Raw genomic sequence first — 23,942 nt, 5'->3', positions numbered from 1 at the left:
GTCTTCGAGTGAACATTTGAGTGCTTTTTTGGAGCTGGATGAAGCGCGTGCATCAAGGCACCGAGCGCAGGTCACTTTAAACACAGTTTCCGTGTTGACGCGCGTGCGGCTGCACCCACAGCCTTCTTCACATCACTCGAACTGAATAACCTACAGGTTACTGAACGGTACTTTAAAAGGGCGTCTTTGTATACAATGGGGTCTTCGGAAATAGCTCGGAAACAAAGATACGTAAGTATAAAGCTACGTGACGGGCACACGTGAATCTAACGCACCTAGTAAGATAATGCGCATAAAACGCAAGTACAGGTGGTGTTTCATACGGTTTTTGTTTGTTTGTTTGTTGGTGTTGTTTAATGACGCATAAGTGCATCCAGGCATGCACAAACATGTGGCTGTCTAACTTGGCTGGAGTGATGATATGTCCGATCTTGTGCATGTGACTGCCTCCAGCTTGCGCAGATGACCGGCACTAAGTCGCTCTCTCAGGCTCAGTTCAGCGCTGTGTGTGTCCCGCGCGCCGAGCGACTCTCTCCAGAAGGCGCAGGAGCTTCAGGAGCTTCCGGAGACTCAAAATCCCTCACAACCAAAAGCGAGAGACCTGTAACACCAGACGTGGCTCGTTTCTGTGAAGAATGCGTCGCTCGAGTGCTTGTTTTACAGGAACAAGCTCTGCGAGTGTTAAAGGATGGTCACTTTTCCCCCAGAGTAAGGACATCTCCACTATACCTACTCTCAATCGGTGTATTTGAGACACTATAACGTGAAGACATGTCTGTGCGTCACTGCTTTGCGCACACTGACAGTCCTCATACAACAGTTTCATGTGACATGGGACTGACACACACTTTGTAATTTAATCTCCATTACACATTACACGCACAGGCTAATCTCTCTCTCTCTCTCTCTCTCTCTCTCTCTCTCTCCCTTGCTCTCTCTCAAACGAGTTTAAATCGATTAAGCTCTGCAATAGAGCCCGTGACTTCATGTCTCCCCCCTCTCCACCTCTCATTACACAGGGAAGATGGGAAATAATGGGCGGAATATAAAAAACCCAGTTCCTACTGAGAGGATAAAATGAAAATGTAATGTATTTAAAACGACAGCGATGCACCAGTGGGCAGCATTTGTCTCAGTCAATACAGTATGCAGTAGATTAAATGGGTTAGTGGACCACTCCTTAATGTAAGCCAGTCACACTCATAACATCTTGGACTTGTAGACTCTGCATGCTTCATATGCACTAATTAATTCTGATGTCCATTTTCTGTAGTTGTGCAAGGAAGGATGTGACTTTACATGCAGAATTCATCTTGGTTTATGACATGAATGTATTCTCTACTACACAGAATTTGCAGTTTAATTCACATGCATAAATAATAATAATAATAATAATAATAATAATAATAATAATAATAACATTATGCAACTATGTTAAATGACAAGTTATTTATGCCATAGCCTTGCATTCTTTCCCCTCTCTTTTTACATCAGGATCCAAAACTCTCCATCCTTCTCTATGAGAGCTTGCGAGTGCCTGCTTGGATTGGCCTTGCTGGTTGCTGTGACGTCTGCTTCACTCACCTGAGCCAGCTCAAGCGGGAGGCCATCCACATGCTCCTAAAGCAAAACCGGACCATCTGGCCCAATTCTCCCCCTGCCGGCGTCTCACCCGGCTACGATGCCTTGGGTTCTCACACTCTGCCTAGAGCCATCAGTGCTCGTTCTCCAAGCCCCAATAAACGGCAGAAGTTCAGCAATCCGAGAACGGAAAGCTGGGTCAGAGAACACTCGCGCTTTGAGACCCTGTGGTGTGCAAATAATGAAACATCACCTTTTGCTGACACGGTAGGTGGCTCTGTTTAAATACATTTAATCCATTTTTTATTATTGTAAAATGCTGACTATTCGCATTGATTGCACAAATTATTAGAATATTATTTTTTAAAAATCTAGAACCCTACAACTGAGAATTTGCCTACCAGACAAGGTTCCAATAGAACAAACCTTTAGTTATTTCTTTAGAACCTTTTATATATAACCTCCCAACTGAAAGAACCCAGGCCCTGTTTTCTAATGATTATCCATTGCATTTCTGTGCACTTGATATGAACTGTGAACCATTATCCCCAGTGTATGATGCAATCCCTGTGCATTTTGTAATGACATGTCACTTTACTTTCATTTTATGCGCGCACTGATGATGTCCAGGGCACGTGTGTGTGTGATTCACAACCCGCTCTAACCAATCTCAATTAGAAACCAAGAAATTGGCTGTGTGCCTTATATAGTTACTGGCAAAGTGCTTTAGTGATTTATTCCTATCATACAGTAGCCAGTCAGAAATAAGGACATGATCAATATCATGGTAATATTTAATGACTAGTGGAATATTCATACTCTCACTGTGCAGGGCAATAAATACAGACAAAATGGAAAGCTTTCTACAGTAATAATGTTTCTGTATAGCGCTTGCTCCTGTATTCCACTGCTGATGTGGGGTGGGCTAGAGGCTCAGCTGAAGAAGTGCATGTATGTGTAACTAAATCTCACCCCTCCCAGTGGAGAAGCTAAGCGCAAAGTGAGAGTAGACAGAGGCCAAAGGAAAGAAAAAGCGAGCAGAGGGAGTATCAGTATGATGTACAGAGACCTCAGCACATCCAGTCTCCCAAATGAGTCACAGGATCCCTCTCAGCAGTAACTGGCATTACAGATTGGCATTATTTTCTTGTTCGAAAAGCATGGAGCGGGCTCCCGTTTCACATAGCTGGAATAAAACATCGATGAGGCATAAAGGCAGACCTTGTTGTACATAGTGTTCCCCCCTACTGTGTTCATGAATGTGAGTGACCATAATCAAGATCAAGCTGATCTGAGATCTGATTTGGAGAGACGGGCCACAGACTGATGTCTGAAGGGCTGAAGAGCTGACTGAAATGAAATGAAGCTCAGAGCTTTTATAGTCTCTCAGGAACAAAGGAGGATTTTATGCAGTATGTCCATCAGACAAGGGGGTGGCTAGTAAACTGCAAAGTGCAATATGGAAAAGCACAATTTTATTGTTGTGTGTTCAAATAAAATGGCAACTGCAACCAGGATGTTACTGTTTATATTTCTGAAAAGGTTATAAAGAATCAAATAAAGGATTGGGAAACATTTATTTATTCACTTACTTAGATTTTTACCTCATTTTCTCCCAATTTGGTCATTTGCCAATTCACACTCTCATTCAACCCACTCTCCTAGCGACCAACTGGGAAGGGTGAGGGCTATTACATGCTTCCTGCAAGACACGTTAAGCCAGCCAACTGGATCTTTTCAAACTGCTGCTCATGCTAAATCACAGGGAAGCACAACACACTCTGACAGTCCTGTCAGCTCATACATGTCCATCATTGGCTAATGTTACTCTGATTTACAGGGGAGTGAGTAGTGCTCTAAGATGCCCATCATTGGCTAGTGTTACTATGACTGACAGGGGAATGAGTAGTGCTGTAAGATGCCCATCATTGGCTAATGTTACTGTGATTGACAGGGCAATGAGTAGTGCTCTAAAATGCCCATCATTGGCTAGTGTTACTCTGATTGACAGGGGAGTGAGTAGTGCTCACAGACGGCCCATCATTGGCTAGTGTTACTCTGATTGACAGGGGCGTGAGTAGTGCCATCCCTCCCACCCAGTCATGCTCTAAATATAAACTGGCTCCACCCAATGAACTTGTCATTGAGTGAGTAGTGGAGATAAACATCCTTTCATTCTTATTGTATGTTTCTGTTTTTGTTTTTTGTTTTTTTTCATTTTTTCATGTTCATCCATAAGTTAAAAAAAATACTTAGTATACAAAGAAAAAAAAACAGCATTTGTCTCTGCTATTGTGTCAATAAAAGAGTTTCACTATTTAGATGCTGCTTTCTTTGAGAGGAAGAATGTTTCCTAACAGAAATACAGTTAGGTTCACTACAACCAACACTTTCTGTGATAAACACATCTGAGGAAAGGGTGTGAGCTCCCACTGGTTTCACACATCTCTACTGGCCAATCACTTATTTATTCACACCCATCTACCAGCCAATCACAGTGGATGTGGACAGGTACTGTCGGTTGGAGACAGTCCATCCACTGTGCCTTCAGTGTGTATGATTTCTTGTATAAGTGGGTCACAAATCTTCAGACAGTGTCTGTAGCCCCTGGCAGCCATTTTACATTCATTCCAGCATTCATGACCTCATCTAACCATATGAATCAGGTTGTGCTCCTTCTGTGATTTTGACTCAGCTCCTCTGAATGTAAACCTACGTACAAAAATAAGATGGAGTGATCAAGCCTGTACAATTGTGATCATGGTCTGCCACTGTGAAAATACAGAAAAGCATTTACTTTAATATAACATTGCTGTTGTCAAAAGATAAATTCATCTGCATAAGCCTAATGTATGACTCAGACACTAATAAAAAAAGAATTAAAAGAATAACTTAATATTTGAGTAGATAAATTAAGTTATGTTATATTCTGTAGGTTTCTCAGGATGGTATGAAAAAGAAAAAAGACGATGAGGCCACGGTTCTCTGCCGCTTCAGTGGTCCTTTGACATTCAACACTTCCAAAGTTGCCGCGATGCTGCCTGCTGGAACCTCTGCAGCTTTCTCTTTCATCGTCAGGTATCACAAGTGTTCTTAGCACGAGGAGAGAGGATTGTTTTTTTTTTTTTATATCAGACAGTAAATATAATTGATGATCATTGAAAATATATTAGGATGCAGAGTTAATTATTAATAATTATAAAAAACTGTTGCTGAATCCTTTATAAATGGGAGTTTGCATTGTTTCCATTTGAAGTACACTGAAACACGATGGACTGCTGAAGTGAACTCGCAGACAAAATGGTATTAATGTGTCAACTTCTTTTAACAACACCAAACCACATGTCCCCAGGGCTGTCCAGAAGTTGCACTTGACCTCAAGAAGGAAGAAGCAGTGCTCTGATAATGATTGCTATCCCACAAACTTCTGTGGTCTTCTCCAGAAGGACCCTCCTCCTGTACCGTTAAACCTTTTACAGACTCACAGCAAGAGCAGAGAGTTACCAGAGATGGCAAAGGTACCACTGACCTGTTTTATTTGTCGTCTAAATCGCTAAAATAGAATTAAAAATTATGAGAATTAAAACGCTTGAAACTATTTAATTATTATTTAATCTATATATGGTAATATAATATTTGATATAAGATTTGATTGGATTTGATCCTGGATTTCTCACTTGTTCACATCCACACAGCCCTTAAACCTTTTACTGTCCCTTTCTCTACTTTGTGGCTTCTCCCAAGAGTAGGAAAATCGATTCAGTTTAATTGAAGCATACGCTGCTTTCATGTCTTCTAGTTCACACTGCTGGAGGATCTTCTTGAGTTTCACAGTAGATAGCTCTCACAGTAGCACCTGCTGGTGAACAGGCACTTAGTCTGGCTGCACCAAGAAAATCTGCCCGAGCAAATGGGCTTTTAAATAATTCATCTCTCATAAACGCAATGTAAAAGGACACTCAGAAGACTTTTTGCTAGTCATTGAAGAAGTGCATTCAATATCAGACTCAAGTTTAGTGAGCTAGCGATTCGATCATATAATTCCTTGAGACAGGTCATCTCAGGGCTTCAGTAATGGGTAATCAATTTTTATCATCACATAGCCACTCAGGAGATCAGGAACATTACCTTTCCAGAAATCTATGAGTGACCTTCATATTTAGCTTATGGACAAAAAACCCCCCCAAAAACACAACAACCAAAAAAAGGTTGATGTATTTGTCACAGTTGTTGATTTCTTGCTTAAAAATGGAATATCAGTTTATGCTGTGATTTTTGAAAAAAAAAAGAAGTAATTATTACTTAGTCCATAAGTAACAAAGTAACACTTTTTTACTCCTCATTTACTTAAATTATTATAAATGCTAATATAAAGAATCATGGTAACACTTTCCATGAAGGTAATATCTACAATAAACCATGAACACATACTGTATGTACTATTATGCTATAATGCAGTACACACATTTTTAGAATTATCTATGAAAATGCAGTATACTTTATAGCTATCGTTGTGATGCATTATGAATTGTTAACATAAGTGTGAAGTATTAATGTATTAAGTAGTGTTTACTAAATGTTATACTGTATATATCAGCAAGCCCCACTTTCTGAAATCCATTATGAGAAGATATAATGGTGATACAGTGTGTTATAAGCACTACTTTTAAAGTATTCCTTTAAAAATGAAAAAAAAAAAAACAGTGCTGCAAACCGCAATGCCTTTTCAAAAATAGTTATGATGATGCATACAGTATAATGCCTCGTTATGAGTGCATTATAATGTGTTACAAATGTATTTGTAAGTCATTATACATGTGGCCTTCATAAAAAGTGTTAACTCTTGTATTAGAAAGTTGGACTGGTTTTTCATAAACCCCTCACTGGCTGACATTTGTTTATGTTTTGTCATGTTTCCAGGTCAGAGTTATGCTGAGACTCAACCCGATTCTGACGGCAGACATGTCTCAGTCCCATGCCCTTAAAGTGGACCTACATAAGAAACAGGTCACAGTGTTGGATACTGTCACACAAAACACACAGAGATCAGCATCAGGCACCACTTTCACTCCAAAGACGTTCACATTTGATGCTACTTTTGGCCCTGAGTCATCCCAGGTACTAATCACACTGTTTTTCTTACTTCTGTCAAATCATACACCTTTACCATGCAATCTTCACAATAATCATGGTCGTAATTCCTATTCTCTATTATTTTAACATAGGTTATCAGTGTGTGTGTGTGTGTGTGTGTGTGTGTGTGTGTGTGTGTTAGATTTATACTACAATTGATTTATATTCATCTCGCATGAAAATGTGGCATCAATTAAATCTGTCAAGATGCCACACCGTAAAGCCGTTGCCAGCAAAGCACTTATTTACAAAGTATTTTACAAAGTACTGGAATATCTTTACAGATAATTCCTGTAATTCTATCTACAGTATATTACTGCATGTTTCCGTTTTGACAGTAAAATCAATATAAATATAATTATAGTATATAATAAAACATAATCCAGTACATTTGCTAATGTGGCTCATGTAGGACACAACCGAGCTGAAGGTTAAATCTCTTGCTCAAGGACCCAACCATGGCAGCTTTGCAGTGCTGGGATTTGAACATATGAACTCAAATTCTTAACCACTGAGCCATCATAACTAACGCTCAGTGGTAAGGGACATGGACAAAATTGCATAGCATGTATCAATATATTGCTCATCAACATCAAATGGAATCTGTAGCCATGAGCTAGATGCAAATTTCAAATACTCCAAAGGTGTTATAATACTATGGGGAGTTTTACTGTATAATAGCCTACAGGTAAATCTCTTTGGAAGAGCTTCCGCTTTGTACTTTAGTGCAATCGATTCAGACTAGGATAGAAAAGAAAAAAAACCAGACAAACCCGAATTCTTTTGCACAAACTACATTAACTCATTTAATATTTTCACTAGGCAAAGGTCTGTGAGAAGAGTTTGTATGAGGTTCTCCAGTCTGTTGTTGCTGGAGCAGATGGCTGCATCTTATGTTTTGGACAAACCAAAGTGGGTATGTGTAAATGTGTATACTACTGTATATTAAAACCTGGTGCTGAAAGCTGTATTTAGTAGAAATGTATTACTCTTCTCTCTGCCTTGCATCTAGGTCTTTAACTTTTTCATTTTCCCACTTAAAGCTAAATTAATAAATTATACAGAGCAAAAACACAGTATAGTGTTTTAGGCCACTATGCGCCAATTACTTTATCAGCACATAGAGGCTGAGATTCAACTCTGAAAATGTCAGTGGTAGTGACTTGGAGTGATGCTTAATGGATGTGCATTAATGTTGTCCTCTCTTTAGTGGGGTCTCTATATTGGAGGTCATCGTGGTCTATCCACTTAGAGGGTTATTAATAGTTATCCACCTAAAATCATGAATACAATTCTTCCTTGCAGCAACCTTGGAGAATTACATCACTGGCTATTAACTAATTGAATTTGCAGCCTATCAGTCATGATTCCTGGCACAGAGTCAGAAGTTATAAATCTTTTAAAGCAGATTGCAGTTATGTATGGCTAATGGTGGCTTGCAATTTTATTGGAGATGACATTCTAGGAACATATTTTACATCATATGTGAATTGATATTGAATTGAATTGAATTAATAATAATTGAATTGACACAGCTGTGACACAAACATACTTGTATATTCTGTTTTCTCCTTATATCTTTCCTGATCACTCTATTTGTTATTTACAGGAACATCTTACACAATGATCGGATGTGATGATGGGACACCAAACCTTGGGATCATCCCTTGTGCCATTTCTTGGCTTTTCAAGCTCATTAACAAGAAGAAGGACAAGACATGGGCAAACATCTCAGTATCTGTGTCAGCTGTTGAGGTGTGCGGGGAGACTGAAGTGATCAAGGATTTACTGTCTGGTTTTGAGGCTGGTGATCACACCCATAAGCCAAATGTTTACCTCCAGGAGGACCCTGTTTGTGGAATACAGGTAAGGCTTCAGATGCAGTTTTGAGACTCGGATATGTCAATTGAAAAGATTATTAAGAGATAACATATGGTAGAGCGGCAACAAACGGCCAAATAAATGCATTATTCATTGACTATGGCATATGTGAATATTTATAAGGAAGCAAAAATCATGTTGAATAAATCAAATCCTCATTAATATTATAATTCAGACATTATAATTGTGTTAATTAAAATTTCATGTCAAAATTTCCTTTTAGCTTTACAACAACAGGGTGGTAAGTGCTCCTACAGCAGAAAGAGCAGCCTGCCTATTGGATACCGCCTTAGCATCTCGCAACAAAGGCATCGCAGGGTGCAGAGGGACTTTTCATCATCACTGCCATATGTTCTACACTCTTCATGTCTGCCAAAAACACATAGAGAGCAGCCCCACATCTGGGAGTAAGTAGCACTGATTCTATTGATTTCTATTGATTCTATGTCTGATGTGTCTGATTCTGATATCATGCTTTCTATGACCAAAATAATGCAATAAATGCATATCTATATAATATATAATTTATAAAATAATATAAATGGGTTTGGTTTTAGCCATTCTATTGTTGTTGTGTCACTCTGAACTCTTCCTCAGTGTATGTAGAACAAAGCAAGCTGAGCCTAATTGACTTAGGAAGCTGTACCAGAGAGAGAAGTAAAAACAACACAGAGGTCTGTCTTCTTGACCTGGGCAATGTTATTATGGCCAAGATAAATGGGCACAAACATGTCCCTAACAAGTACGTCAGTAAAATATTTTAGTTACACACTGAAATCAAATACATGTATGGAAAATCTGGATATGAGCATTGACACATTGGGTTTTTTTTTTTTTAACAGGGGGAGTAAACTGGCCATGCTCATGCAAGACTCCCTTGGAAATGTAAACTGCCACACAACGATTGTAGCCCATGTCTCCACCTCTCATGAAGACCTGTCTGAAACTCTGTGCACCATCCAGATTGTCTCTCGCATTCGAAGATTACAAAGGATCAGAGTGTGTCTTTTAAGCTTTTATGAGATTTAAATACAAGCATTTATTGCTTATGATAAAAGCAGTTAATTCTATGTATGATTGAGACAGTCCTCTTAAATCAACTAAAGATACTGAGTGATTTTTTTCCCCCCCATTATTAGAAACAAACCTGCAACTCACCTGGATCAAGAAGCTTGGGCAAAGAAAAAAAAGCAAACGACTCCTCTAAGCTAAGAGCGTTTCGCTATGCAGGTTTATTGGAACATACTTTTTCTTTGCCTCACCTCTTTGACGATCCAGGAGACTATTCTGAGAGTGATAAGTCATGCGACACTGTGTTCTGTGTGGATCCAAAAGGTGTCCTTCATGATAATAAAGGAGTCAGAGGGAATCAAGAGTTTGTGCCAATAATTCCATCTTTGCAAAGGAACAAGGCAGACTTAAAAAGCTCTTTCTCTATAAAACACAGTGATATCATACAGTCGAATCAAAATTCAAAAGAAATGAAAAAACCTCCTGCTCAACAAAATTCTAGTACTCCTGATTTGGAGTGTTTCAAGTGCAACACCTTTGCTGAACTACAGAATCGACTGGAATGTATTGATGAAAGTGAAATGGTGGGCTTGCATTCTTGCAAGATACAGCCTGCAAATGCTATCGTTAAATCTGAACCTCTCTCAAGCAAAGTTGTGAAGATACCAGCTGAAAAGCCAGAGATTCAACAATTTCAATGTAAAAAACAGGCTAATAACCAGGAACAAGGACAACCTACTCAGAGAGATGCCTTTATGAAGGACATTAAGGAAATACCTTGCGAGTATAGTGGTCAAGACAAAATTACTCAAAATATTCTCCCATGCTCACCCAGATTTCGCATGTCTAGTAGCTCTATGCAATGTGAACAAGTCACTGAATCCCAAAGCCTTACTAAAACAATGGACACGACTCCTTCTGTACCTTTTCCAGTGGAAGGGCTGTCATCTGATAAGTCCACATTGCCCCTCAAGATTCGGATACCTCCTGTGGGCAAAAGCTCATCCTCCCCGTTTTCTGCCCTAGGGACCCCAGTTTCTTTCCCTATTACCCGATGTGAAGTTATTCCACAGTTTCCTATAGAGAACCAAGGAGAGAAAGCAACCATCACTGTAACAGTTCAGCAGCCACTGGATTTGAATGGACATGATGAACTTATATATTCTGTGGTTAAGGAAGTGGAGGTCAATAGCCCAGTTAATAAAGGCAAATCTGCAAAAATAGCAAATATTGCTGAGCTTGATTCTCTTAAGAACTTGCCACTAGGGTCTCAGCCTGTGAAGATCATTGGCAGTGTTGGAAAGGAACAAACAGCTGCTGATTCTGTATCCGAAGTTCAGGCTTTAAGTACAATTGGTAAGCCATCATCAGATTTATCTGCAGGCAAGACCATTTCTATGGGTCAAAACCATGCTGTCAACTTAAAGACTGATAATAATCCCTCTCCACTTGACGTTAGGTCAAAGGAATCCCAGTCTAAGACTGTCACAGAGGTGGCCAAAACTGATTTTGGCTCCACTTCCCAATATGAGGTCTCAAGGTTCGGGGAGTATGCATTTGAGATGGCAGCAGAGCAAGAATGTGTTAAGAGAAAGTGTAACCAAAGTAGTGGGCAGCTTTGTTGTGAGTTCAAAGACAAGATTTCTCCAACAAATCAGACGAAATTAGAAGATTTTCCGATGAAACCAGAAGAAAATCTAGTCAGTAGTTATTCAACTTATGACACAAGCAGTCCTACAAGAGCTTGGCTTGGTACTGACAAACAGCATGCCTGTAAGGACTCCCTTTATCCCTGTACAAGCTGGAAAAATGAGACGTCATATAATCCAAAAGCAACGCTAGAAAAAAAAAATTCTGTTGCGAAACCAAGCCTTGTAGAATGGGCAAAATATAGTAAATCAATGCCTTCAGTGCCAAGATCAGATAACAGCAGTCCTAAGATAAACAGAAAACATGTGCAGCCTACTATGACCCAGACAAACTCAGAGAATCAGCTCAAAACTGCAAGACCCAAATCCCCTATTGATGAGAGCACTAAGCTATTTAGTGCAAAATTGGAGCAGCTAACAAACAGAAGCCGATCCCTAAGTAGATCACATGTAGAGTGTGTTGCTGTACAGCCTTTTGAGCAGAGCAATGCTGTGTTCATTCAGGGTTCTTCAAGGAGTATGGAGGGCAATTGTACCCCACCAAGGGTCAACAGACATCTTGAGAAGCAAAATTGCCAGGATTTGGGTTCTAAAGGACATTTGGAAGGACAATATGCATTAGGTCATGCCAAAAACACTGCCTGTCCTGGTTTGCTGACAGTTTCTGAAGCAGATATCCTCACTTTGTCTCAGGCTAATCATAGCCTTAGGAGAGTTCCAAGGTTTTTCCCACTTTATGATGTTGATGAACGTGACACTACTCAGCCTTGCAAATATAGTCAGCCTAATATGTCAAGTATAAACAAGGTTTTGTCTAGCCCAGCAGTTCACACGTTGTCTGGAACGGCCCCCAATATATGTGTATCACCAAAATCTAACAGACGCTCAATAAATAGAAGCTCAAGTCTGACATCTGATGGATTTTCCAGAAAACAAATCTCATGGTCATCCCAGTCTTTATCCCGAAAGCAGGTGAAAGCATCTATCTCCTCCAAATATCCAAGCAAAATATTGAATGGACGGGTTGAGTTTCTTAGAGCAAGTGAGGACTCTCTCTCTAGCTCTAGCCAAGGTAGCTCAGATATCGACGATCTTGAGGAGTCAAAAAGAAAAATGAAACTGTTGAACCAAACCTTATCTTCCCCATACAGTAGGATTACAGCGCCACGTAAACCAAACAGTTGTAGTGGACATGCCAGTGATAACACAAGTGTTCTGAGTGGGGAGCTTCCTCCTGCCATGTATAAGACTGCATTGCTATACCATCGCAACAGTATGGTCAGCAGTGGTTATGAAAGCCTGAAGAGGGACAGTGAAACCACATATAGTAGTACTTCAATACATGACTCAATCAGCGATCAGAGCTGCTTCTACAGTACTCTAAAGGATGCCAGAATTTCCAAGAAAAGAAACAACACAGGTAAGTCATCTATCAGGCAAAATCTTTATAGATACAGTGCATCTGGAAAGTATTCCTCAACATTCTAAAAACAATGACTTGAATCCGACTTGAATCCGATTGAACATCTCTGGAGAGATCTGAAAATGGCTGTGCACCGATGCTCCCCATCCAACCTGATGGAGCTTGAGAGGTCCTGCAAAGAAGAATGGGAGAAACTGCCCAAAAATAGATGTGCCAAGCTTGTAGCATCATTCTCAAAAAGACTTGAGGCTGTAATTGGTGCGAAACGTGCTTCAACAAAGTATCAAGCAAAGGCTGTGAATACTTATGTACATGTGCTTTTTTTGTTTTTTATTTTTAATAAATTTGCAAAGATTTCAAACAAACTTCTTTCATGTTGTCATTATGGGGTATTGTTTTTAGAATGTTGAGGAAAATAATGAATTTAATCCATTTTGGAATAAGGCTGTAACATAACAAAATGTGGAAAAAGTGAAGCGCTGTGAATCATTTTTATTTTAAATGTTAATTAACGCCTTTTTCACCACTAATTCTCAGTTATTTGTTAACATTGATATTTTTGTTTACAGTATCCCATCAAAGACATCCATCACAGGACACCCTCTCATCTTTAAGAAGGTCTGTGAGTGGGTCCAAAATACACTGGGTAGATCGTGGTACCACAGATGCATATGAAATTAAAGTTTATGAGATCGACAGTGTGGATAGTTTGCAGAGGAGAGGAAAGGCAGGGAACAAGGTAATATCTAAAAATACTGTAAATATATTAAGTTGTCATTTGGTGGATCCATCCACATCCCTACTTAGTTGTTACAGTATGTTATAATACTGGTCCCTATACCACTACCCGTGAAGGTAATAATGAAAGCTATATGGGCACATTGGAATTTCAGTTCAAATTTGGCATACATTCATAGTCTTGGCTGTGGTTAATGGGACTTTATTTTGGCCATATTGTCAGAGTGTTGTCTGCTTCAGTGCCAAGCTGAAATTCCTGGAGCATCGACAACAAAGGATTGCAGAGATGAGGGCCAAGTACAACACCCTAAAGAGAGAGCTGGAACTAGCCAAACAGCATCTGATGGTGGATCCAGAGAAATGGACCCATGAATGTGAGTGACAAAAGTAAATTTATAATGTTTTACTTTGGTCATTGCTCTTTTACAAGTTTTGCCCAGAAACACACTGATTTTTCAAGACAGTTTGTTTCAATTAGCTTTATGATGTAAAATATTTAGTCATGGATCACCATTCCAGTAAAGTTCCTAATTTAAAAAAAAAAAAAAAACTCTCTCTTGGACCAGTATGTGTTTTAATATTAGTTGTATAATGATACCATAAAACAAGGCATTATAGTTTTATGACATGCTTTATGACTAATGTCTTTTTTCCCTTACATATAAAGTAGAGCACACTGATAGTTTGAGATGGGCAATATTCCATCAATTTTTCCTCAGTCCTTTGTAACAAAGTTATCATACAAACCATTTTATACCAAATTAAAGAGTCAATTTGACATACTAAAGTATCAACAAAATGGAAATACTTTAGCACATCAAATTGACTCTTACATTTGGTTACTAATTACTAAGTATTATAACAGACTGTTGTAGATAATATAAAAAGCAAGTGCTCTACAATTTTCAATAATTAATTTCTACTCTGGTTATCACAGTTGACCTCTGGCAGACATTTGAAGTAGATTCTTTGGAGCACTTAGAGGCCCTTGAGCTGGTCACACAGCGTCTGGAGTGCCAAGTCTTCCGCTGCAAGGCGCATGTCATGATGGTAACCAGTTTTGATGTGTCACCAAAGCGAAGACAGAAGAAGAAATACCGATCACCTGTCAATTATAAGGGGTTCATAGGAATGTAGCATACCAAGAGTTTAAATTAATTTTACCTTTAACTTTTAACGATGTACAAAATGCTAGTTTCATACAGTGTGTACATTAACTGTGGTTCTATGAATGCTGGATAACTGCCAACATTGAAACTATCAGGTGAGAAATACAGCTCCTTCTATGCATGTGCATGCATTCAAGGACCTTCCTGTAATGATGTATGATGTAGTATTTGCAATAAATACCTGTACCTCTGTCATGCAGCCATCTTTCCCTGAAACCTTCTCTTCAAGCCAATAACTGTATAAATAGAACCAGTTACGTATTGTATGTAACTGGTATGCTATTTCACCCTTCCTAACCACAGCAACAATGTCATGAGGAACTGGACTGTCAAGTCTGCCCTGAAAGGTGCTCAGAGATGACCATCATAGTCACAGTATTGGAATGATAGATAGATAGGAAAGATCTAGATAGGAAAGATAGATAGGAATGAAAGATAACCTTGTTGAACCTGTTGAAGGTGTATGGTAATATCGAGTAGCAATAAGACAGACTTCCTGGAGCAGCCCACCTAATAAATGCCCATTAGAAAGGACTACAACTTTTAGAGGTGCACTTATTGGGGGGCCGGAGTATGCAGCTCAACAAGTCTTTTAGCCAAAGTGATCCCAAGCAAAATAGCGAGCAGGCCATTTCAAGACATCATGGGCTCATTAAAGATGGAGGTCTTTCTCTCCTTTTTGAGACCACACAGTGATGCCATGCATGGTGATATGGAATTCGCTGCAGTCTTGCAGTCCCTGAAGAAAAAAGCCAGGTTCTTGGCAGTTGGGCTGGGTTCACACAATGAGGTAAACATCACTTGCAGAACAGCTCCCACCTAATGGCATAAAAAACCTGTGTGCTAGGGGCTCTTGTGTACAGGAGTGTTTCCTGGACTGCTCGGTTGCAGAGTAACAAGAATCAGCAATTGAGGAAGAATGGCATAGGTAGGTTGTGTGCAGTGGTTGGCCAAAGTATCCTATACTAGCAGGTTGTTCAGTTTTTGGTTACCTTGGTGAAGAGGTCCACCTATAACTTGCCAAAAATTTCCCAGATCTGGGCTAACACTTCTGGGTGCAGACATTACTCTCCTGGACAGTGTACCTGCTGCATTATTGTACAGTCCTGGCAGATGAATTGGCCTCAGTGAGGTTAGTTGTGGATGGACCCACCTGAGGAGATTCTCTTCAAGGTGTTGAGAGACATTTGACCTTGTGCCATCCTAATGGTTGATATAGCTGATGTCACAACATTGCCTGGGCTGACCAATATGTGGCAACATCTCAGAAGCAATAAGCACTCAAGGGCCGTATGGCTGTTCCTCAATTCCGGTTGGTTTATGAGTTTTTACTAGAGATGCACCGATACTAAATTTCTCAGCCAATACTGATAACTGATTATGCAGAGTGATATCGGTCGATACCGATAATCGATGCCGATAGTTCTACATTTTATGCCTTCTTTTAAATTATATAATCATAATAATTATTAATAATAATTAATTCCACAGTTCTGTAGGAAATGCAAATAAAAGCTTTAATCTCTCCATTTGAACAAGTTGTTTCACAGTAACTGGTCTCGTAAACAGAAAACTTACTCAAATTAACATTAACACATGAACTAAATTCTCACGATTAAAGTAAGATTTCTTAATTTATTGAATGTTATTAATTCATTTTAACATTGACTGAATTCTAAAAAAAAAAAAACTCCTATCAGTCTCACATTCACTCACCACAAACAAAAGCATTTGTGCTTCATCACTGAACATCAAACTGGTAATATATAATATAAACCTTTTTATATATTAACATTAACTGGATATGAAATATACTACTCTACAAATATATTTTTTCTGTGCAATATATACTTTTTTGTCAACTCATCTTTATTTAAATCTTTCACCGGTGTACTGGGTGTTTAATTCAGCGCGAGCAGCGTGGCAAATTTAAATTAAAAAAAAAATTTTGGACTCAACGCCAAAACTCCCGCTTCACCGCTGATCACTTCCGGTGTAAAATTTTAGCAGTGCAGAGATTACAGAGATTACAAACTGCAGTTTTGTCGTCATTCCACACAAGAGACATCATCTTTACACACAGCACGAAATCCATGTGTTTTCCCGCCCTCTTTTGATTGACAGGATATAATCGGCCCTGAACATCAGATGTTTTTAAACGATTGGCTGATGGCCCATAGCGTGAAAAATAGCCTTTATCAGCCAATACATCGGTGCATCTCTAGTTGTTACCTTACAAAAAGGGACCACATATCCACCATTTCCTTGTGACACCACACCACTTCCCAGCCTATAACAAAGGCATCTGTAGCAATTATCTCTCACCAGTGGGCAGACACTGCATCCTTGAGAACATACTGTATAATAAGGCAACTTGCATAAAGTTGGTGCACAGCTTCCAGAGAAAGAAGAAAGGAAAAATGAAAGATGGCTGTATGAAGGCTGTATTAATTGCAAGTACTGCATCATAAGTATGTGACTTTATGGAACATCTCAGCATATGTGCATATGCACAAGGAAGTATCCAGGCGTTTCTTACTGCAAGTTAGGTGGGGTAAAATAGAAGAGAAATGAAACCATCTTGTATGCCTCTAAGGCAGGGGTTCCCAAACTATTTATTTACAAATGGGGTCACGAGAGAAACTTATCATCTCTTCTTTTCTTCCATTCAATAATTTTACAGTTTAATATTAGAAATACCAATGACCGATACTGTGTGCTAATATTTTGAAATGTTACTGGGAGTCATATTCAAACAAGACACATTAAAATGAATAAGGTACATGTTATTTTAGTATTCTTCACTATCCTGACATGCATCACTGGTGTAGTTCAGCAATAAAAATGGACAAATTTCCCTGTCCATCTATCTCTGCTAAACAAACTAACATTGGTTCTCAAATCCCATGCTTAGGTACTGTTCTAGAGCACTTTTGAATAGTAACACTGACCGGGTTTCCTATTACAGTTTTTGAAGTTTGGATTTTAAAAACCTCACATGTGGCCTTTGAACCTACTGAAAGGTCTGTTTTATGTACCAGTATTCTGAATTTTCTAGATTAGCAAATACCTTTGAATGTAAGGTTAGAGTTTTTGATTTGAGAAGTTGATCATGATAACAGTCATGATGACAGCTGAAAATTTAAAGAGACAGAGCTAGTCAGTGTGTTTAACATAGCTTTGCATGAAAACGCAAAAAGGTTTTACAGTTTTGCTTCTGCAAGTGCATGCAAAGTAATGTGCCACGTATAAACCAGAGTCCTCAGGCCATATTACATCACCCTGGCATGGATTACTTTCCTCTAACAACAATAATTCCCACTAGAGTGGTAAGTCAGAGCAAGAAATAATCATTTGGCTTTTAGTCACTTATGATACACATACGTATGTTGCAAACAAAAAAATTTCAAATGTTATTATAGTCCTAAACCCTCAATCAAAGATTAAAGAAAGTCAAAGCTTGGGGTCACAGAAAATTTATAATGTCCTTTTGGGGTCATTTCACCAGACCTCTGAAAACAAAAATGTTTGGGAACCTCTGCTCTAAAGTACCACTAATGTATGTAGCTATTACACACTGCTGCTGGTCATGTCAGACTTGAAAACAAATGGCCACTTTGGCGACAGCTAATGCTTGGATACAGGTCAAGGCAACATATTGGAGAGCAGAGATACAAATGACCCTGGCAGATGGAGGTCCTAAATCAAGCTGGCCAATAAAACTAGTTTACAAATGCCTTTGCTCCTAATTTGCTTCCCCAACCATACAAACAACATACCAAATGCATCACTTTGAAAATTCATCTTCATATATGATATATATGTATGTTTAAAAAAAAAAATCTAGTTTGTAGTAAGGTTTTTTATGTGGTAATACAAATGTTTTCCAAGTGGTCATATTAGTTCATACATATTTATTTGCAATGGTCTTATTTACAGTGCCCTCAACTAATATTGGCACCCTTGGTAAATATGAGCAAAGAAGGCAGTGAAAATTTGTATTATTGTTTAACCTTTTGATCTTTTGTTAAAAAAATTCACAAAAATACATCGCAAGGGCTCTGAGACCATTCCTCCATACAGAATCTCTCCAGATCCTTCAAATTTCGAGGTCCACGCTGGTGGACTCTCTTCTTCAGTTCACCCCACAGGTTTTCCATGGGGTTCATGGGACTGGGATGGCCATGGCAGGACCTTGATTTCGTGGTCAGTAAACCATTTTTGTGTTGATTTTGATGTATGTTTTGGATCATTGTCCTGCTGGAAGATCCAAACATATTTGATAGAGTCCATGATGCCATGTATCCTAAGAAAATGTCCAGGTCCTCTGGCAGAAAAACACACCCATAACATTAAAGAGCCAACATATTTTTAAAATGTGGACACGAGGTACTTTATGGCTGCCTCTCTGTCTGTGCCAAAACCACCTCTGGTGTTTATTGCCAAAAAGCTCTATTTTGGTTGAACCCGATCCCCTATGAAGTTCCAGTAGTGTCTGGCAAACTGAAGATGCTTGAGTTTCAAACAACTTGTGGTGATGTAGGTGACTTCGGATTGTAGTTTTGGAGACTTTCTGACCCCAAGACTAACTAACTTCTGCAATTCTCCAGCTGTCATCCTTGGAGATTTTTTGGCCACTCAGACCATCCTGTTCACAGTGTGTTAAGACAATATTGACACACGTCCAATTCCAGGTTGATTCATAACATTTCCAGTTGACTGGAACTTCTTAATTATTGCCCTGATGGTGGAAATGGGCATTTTCAATGCTTGTACTATTTTCTTATAGCCTCTTCCCATTTTGTGAAGCTCAACAACCTTTTGCTGAACATCACAGCTTTATTCCATGGTCTTAAACGTTGTTATGAATGAGTAAGGGAATTAGGCCCATGTGTGACCTCATATTTATAAACCTGTGAAACACCTATGTCACCTAGGTGTAATAAAAAATTTAAAAGATCTACATATAATGTATATATGGGAATATACTTCAAATATATTTTCTCATATGAATTCATAGGGGTGCCAATAATTGTGGCACACCTATATTTAACAAAGATATTTTTGAATAATCCTGTGTTGTGTTGGCAATTGTTTGATATCTATGAGAGAAGACTATATTTGTGAATTGTTTTAACAAAAAATCAAAAAGTTAAACAATTTTTCACAGCTTTATTTGTTCATATTTACCAATGGTGCCAATATTAGTGGAGGGCACTGTATATAAAAATTTAATCAGTATATAATATGGGAACTGTACTGATCCTCACGAAGTTCTCACAAATATACACTAACAAATAACCTTATACTGTTTGTAGGATACTTCACACTGTAATTAAACATACTCATTTTGCGTACTACATATAGTATTCATCATTAATTTTAATGCTTTTAATAAAATTTCTTCATGCACTCATTTATTTAGCACTTTACAACAGATTTGTTCATCCATCCATCCATTTTCTATACCGCTTATCCTGCTGGGTCGCGGGGAACCTGGAGCCTGTCCCAGGGAGCATGGGGAACAAGGCGGGGTGCCAGTCCATTGCAGGGCACAATTGCATACACATTCACACACCCATTCATACACTATGGACACTTTGGACATGCCAATCAGCCTACCATGCATGTCTTTGGACTGGGGGAGGAAACTGGAGTACCCGGAGGAAACCCCCACAGCACAGGGAGAACATGCAATCTCTGCACACAGGGCAGCGGCGGGACTCGAACCCCCAACCCTGGAGGTGTGAGGCAAATGTGCTAACCACTAAGCCACCATGCACCCCTATAATGGATTTGTGTAGTGTTTAATTTTTTTTTTTTTTCAAATTTACTGTGAATTTTTTTTTTAAATAATAAAACTGGAATGTCATCACATACTGTGAAAAATATATTTCAAGGTCACTGTAAACTGTAATGCAAAAAGTGACTCACCTAACCAGCCCGTTATCCTGTCAGAAAGAATATGTCTCATCTAAGATAAAACAGGGAAAGCAGCTCTGTGTAGTCATACTCAGTAAGACCTCAGAATTCCTTTTTCCAGGGTAGTGTTTTGTTTCTCTTTCTGCTCCAGTTCCTACATTTGAGCTGATAACAGATTTATCTCCACTCTAAGATGTAAATCTATAGAAACAAATACTTGGAGAAAGATTATGTATTGCAGGCTTTTAACTGTTAATTGTGCACCTTTTGACTTTTTTGTATGTAAGTGCATAAAGCTTCAATTGTTTAATTAATGTAAAACAGTGTATTATTCTTGATTTAATTATTATTATTATTTTTTTACATATACATATATATATATTTTTTCTTTACATACTCTTTTCTTTACATTCTTTACATACAGTCTACAGAACCCAATTGTTGCCTCTGAGTATTTTCTTGGGGTATAAATGAGGTTTCAGACATGCAATCACCAAGGTGAAAACCAAAGAACACAAAAGAGATATATAGTGGTTGACCTGCACAAATCAGGTAATGGATAATATAAATACATTTAAAAAAGTTACCAGGGAATACTATCAGGGCCATAATAAGTAAAAAAAAAAAAAAAAAAAAGTCTGGAACAGTTGGACTAAGACAAAGGATGAGCAGTCTGCCCTATACACACTGATGAAGATGTGCAAATTTAAGAATATTATAGAGCTTGAAATGCTCTGTATGAAATCCAAGATGTCTCTACAAGTGTCTCCAACCTTAGACATTAGAAGAAGAGGCTCAGTACTGTTATTTTCAGCACCAAATAGCCTATCAATTGTAGGGTCTTGAAAATCACACCATGGTAAAACTGTTATCAAAAAATACAGAGTCTATAAAGTGTGTGATTCATTTTATATACTCATTTGTTTCATTCATGAGGGGGTGCCAATATAGGTGTTTCTATATTTCTATAGAAAACATCTATGGAATATATAGATAGATCTACATAAATATCTATAGGTCTTTCTGTATCTCTCTTTTTTTATACTTATTAAAAGAACAAAAGAATTTTATGTTACCGGTAGATGAAGACTGATTCAGAATAAGGGAGACACAATGACATAACCAGTACTTGTGCAAGGTAAGAACATTTTACTTCATTAACCTGGATATTCATATTGTTTAAAGATAATGTGGATAATGTGTTATCCAGAACGTGTTATGAGGTTCAGAACAAAGTGTGAAGCTTATCCACGCCCACTCACAAACCTGTCGTCCAACATGGTGGACGAATCTGTAATGAGTGCTCAGAAGAAGATATGGCTTTCCTGAAATTGCAGTTAGTAACCCATGTAGTTATATTCAATAATCACTTTTATAAGAAAGATGATTAGTCCCTGTTTTATAATTACTACTTCTGTAAATAGTATGTAGTTTGTGAAAAGTAACTCTCCTTACAGTGCTTGAGTAAATTCACTGTAATGGTACTCTTTCGAGTATGATCAAATCATATTACTTTTACTTGATTTATTATTTTATTTTATATATATATATTTTTTTCAAATAATATATTAAACTTTGCTACAATTATTTTTGATTACTGCTACAAAGTAAAACAAGTAGAACTCAACACACCAACAGACAACAAGTCTAGTTCTCCTTGTTACCAAATTTTATGCCAGAAATACCCTTAAGATATAATTCAGGAAGGAAGCTATTGAAGAAAATCCAAACAGTGGCCCTGTTTGAATCAATTCCAAAATCGAATCAGTTCATCTACTGGTTACAATGATAATTCCATATAAATCCTACAGACATTCAAGCACTTGTTCTTGAGATATCGTGCTAACGGGAATCTCTGGTGGATGCACGGATGAATGAATTATTATTGTGCATTTAATAATGAATAATGCATTAATACTGCAGACTGTAAGACACTTAAGTGAGACAGTAGGTGCTTTTAGTTAAATAATTAAAATTGCAAAGCCAATCAAATCAAAGCAATCGCCTGAACAAATTCTACACTTCATGTACCAAATGCTTAGTCAACAGTGAGACGGTGGAGATGCCAAATATATCAGGCTCCTTTAGTTTTTAAATGTTTATTTATTTTTTAAAAAAATTATTATTAAGAAAACAAAGGGGAAAGAAAAAAAGAGAAAGGAAGAAAAAAAAAAAAAATTATGCAGATGTACATATACTTATCCGTAAATCAAAAAGCACCCTTTTGCAACAGGAAAAAAACAAATACTTAGGAAACACACACACACACACACACACACACACACACACACACACAAATAAACAAAAGCTATAAACCTACAGTATATTCATACATATTCACAAATATTTCTAAATATATATTTACCCCTCACACTCTCAAGAACGTCTGGTTTACTCATGTAACCCTGTTCCATGAGAAGGGAACAAGACGTTGCGTGAGCTTCATGCCGTGGGAAGCGCCCTTGCGCATGAACTGTATCTGAAGCTTGTGTAACATTATGCCTATTTATAGGCCTGCCGTGATCAGGTGACATTGCAATTAAGTGAATCGCATGATATAAAACCAGCACCTGTGAACCGCGATGTCAACCTCTATTATTTAAAGCGAAGACACAATTCACAGACATGCATCAGTATGACAAAGCTATGCAACGTTCAGTTCCCTTTGAAAAGGAATATTTGTGTTACGCATGTAAGCATGTTCCCTGAGAAGTGAACGAAAGCTAATTGTGTGAGCTCCACGCTGTGGGAACGAGAATACCCACTCCATCATACTGAGCACATGGCCTCTACAAAAGGTCACTGCAAGACACTTGAGCCCGAGGTGGAACGTATATACAGGTTATAATATTGAATGAAAGTGTGTGGCATAGACCACCCTGCCGCAGCACACACATCCTGTAAGGGTACCCCTTTGGACAAAGCCTTCGAGGAGGTGACTCCCCTAGTGGAATGACCCCGTAGGCCCTGAGGCGTAGCGAGACCACGCACCTCATAAGCGATAGAGATTGCTTCCACTATGCAATTAGAGATGCGCTGCTTCGACACAACATTACCTTTACTGTCACTGCCAAAGCAGACCAGAAGCTGCTCCGACTTACACCACTGGCCGTAGCGGGTGGACATACAGAGAGCCCTTACTGGATTGTATGTGCAATTTCTCTTGTTCTGGTGTGGGCAGCAGATGTAGGTACTTTAGGAATATAATCCGGCCTAGGATATAGGAAGGCCTTGGCTAATAGAGGGGCAAAGTGAAGGCAGGAAGGTACAACAGAGAGAGCTTGTAGATCTCTTACTCGCTTGAGAGATGTCAGGGCCAGCAGAAGAGCTACCTTTAGAGTCAGAAGCTTCTCTGAGACTGACTCTAAGGGCTCAAATGGGGCACCTGACAGAGTTTCCAGGACCACAGAAAGGTCCAGGGAAGGTATACATGGT

General features: G+C 38.6%; 1 protein-coding gene across 2 annotated transcripts; it reads left to right on the top strand.

Moving 5' to 3' along the window:
• kif26bb (kinesin family member 26Bb) lies at positions 1-21,105 on the top strand. Of its 2 annotated transcripts, none has more exons than XM_053675898.1 (15): positions 1-231; positions 454-708; positions 1,495-1,848; positions 4,517-4,659; positions 4,934-5,099; positions 6,502-6,699; positions 7,537-7,630; positions 8,324-8,580; positions 8,819-9,002; positions 9,193-9,337; positions 9,438-9,594; positions 9,735-12,675; positions 13,248-13,417; positions 13,640-13,790; positions 14,354-21,105. In XM_053675898.1, exons 1-15 carry the CDS (start codon positions 196-198, stop codon positions 14,551-14,553), a joined length of 5,451 nt encoding a protein of 1,816 aa, XP_053531873.1. In that variant the 5' UTR covers positions 1-195; the 3' UTR covers positions 14,554-21,105. The 2 variants fall into 2 exon arrangements, with proteins under 2 accessions (XP_053531873.1, XP_017311197.2); XM_017455708.3 differs by having other exon boundaries at positions 13,657-13,790; positions 14,354-14,471.
• Positions 21,106-23,942: the final 2,837 nt, after the last annotated feature.

Source organism: Ictalurus punctatus, chromosome 25 (assembly GCF_001660625.3).
Source record: "Ictalurus punctatus breed USDA103 chromosome 25, Coco_2.0, whole genome shotgun sequence".
Classification (NCBI taxonomy): Eukaryota; Metazoa; Chordata; class Actinopteri; order Siluriformes; family Ictaluridae; genus Ictalurus; species Ictalurus punctatus.
Note: the sequence above shows the minus strand (reverse complement) of the source record. Positions and strands in the feature narration are given on the sequence as shown.

What these genes read in the sequence shown, in the direction of transcription:
- kif26bb (XM_053675898.1), top strand. Translation starts at nt 196, where the DNA reads ATGGGGTCTTCGGAAATAGCTCGGAAACAAAGATAC. An exon ending in TTTTGGACAAACCAAAGTGG is followed by an intron (nt 7,631 to 8,323) that starts GTATGTGTAAAT and finishes TGTTATTTACAG; the next exon opens with GAACATCTTACACAATGATC. An exon ending in AGAGAAATGGACCCATGAAT is followed by an intron (nt 13,791 to 14,353) that starts GTGAGTGACAAA and finishes TGGTTATCACAG; the next exon opens with TTGACCTCTGGCAGACATTT.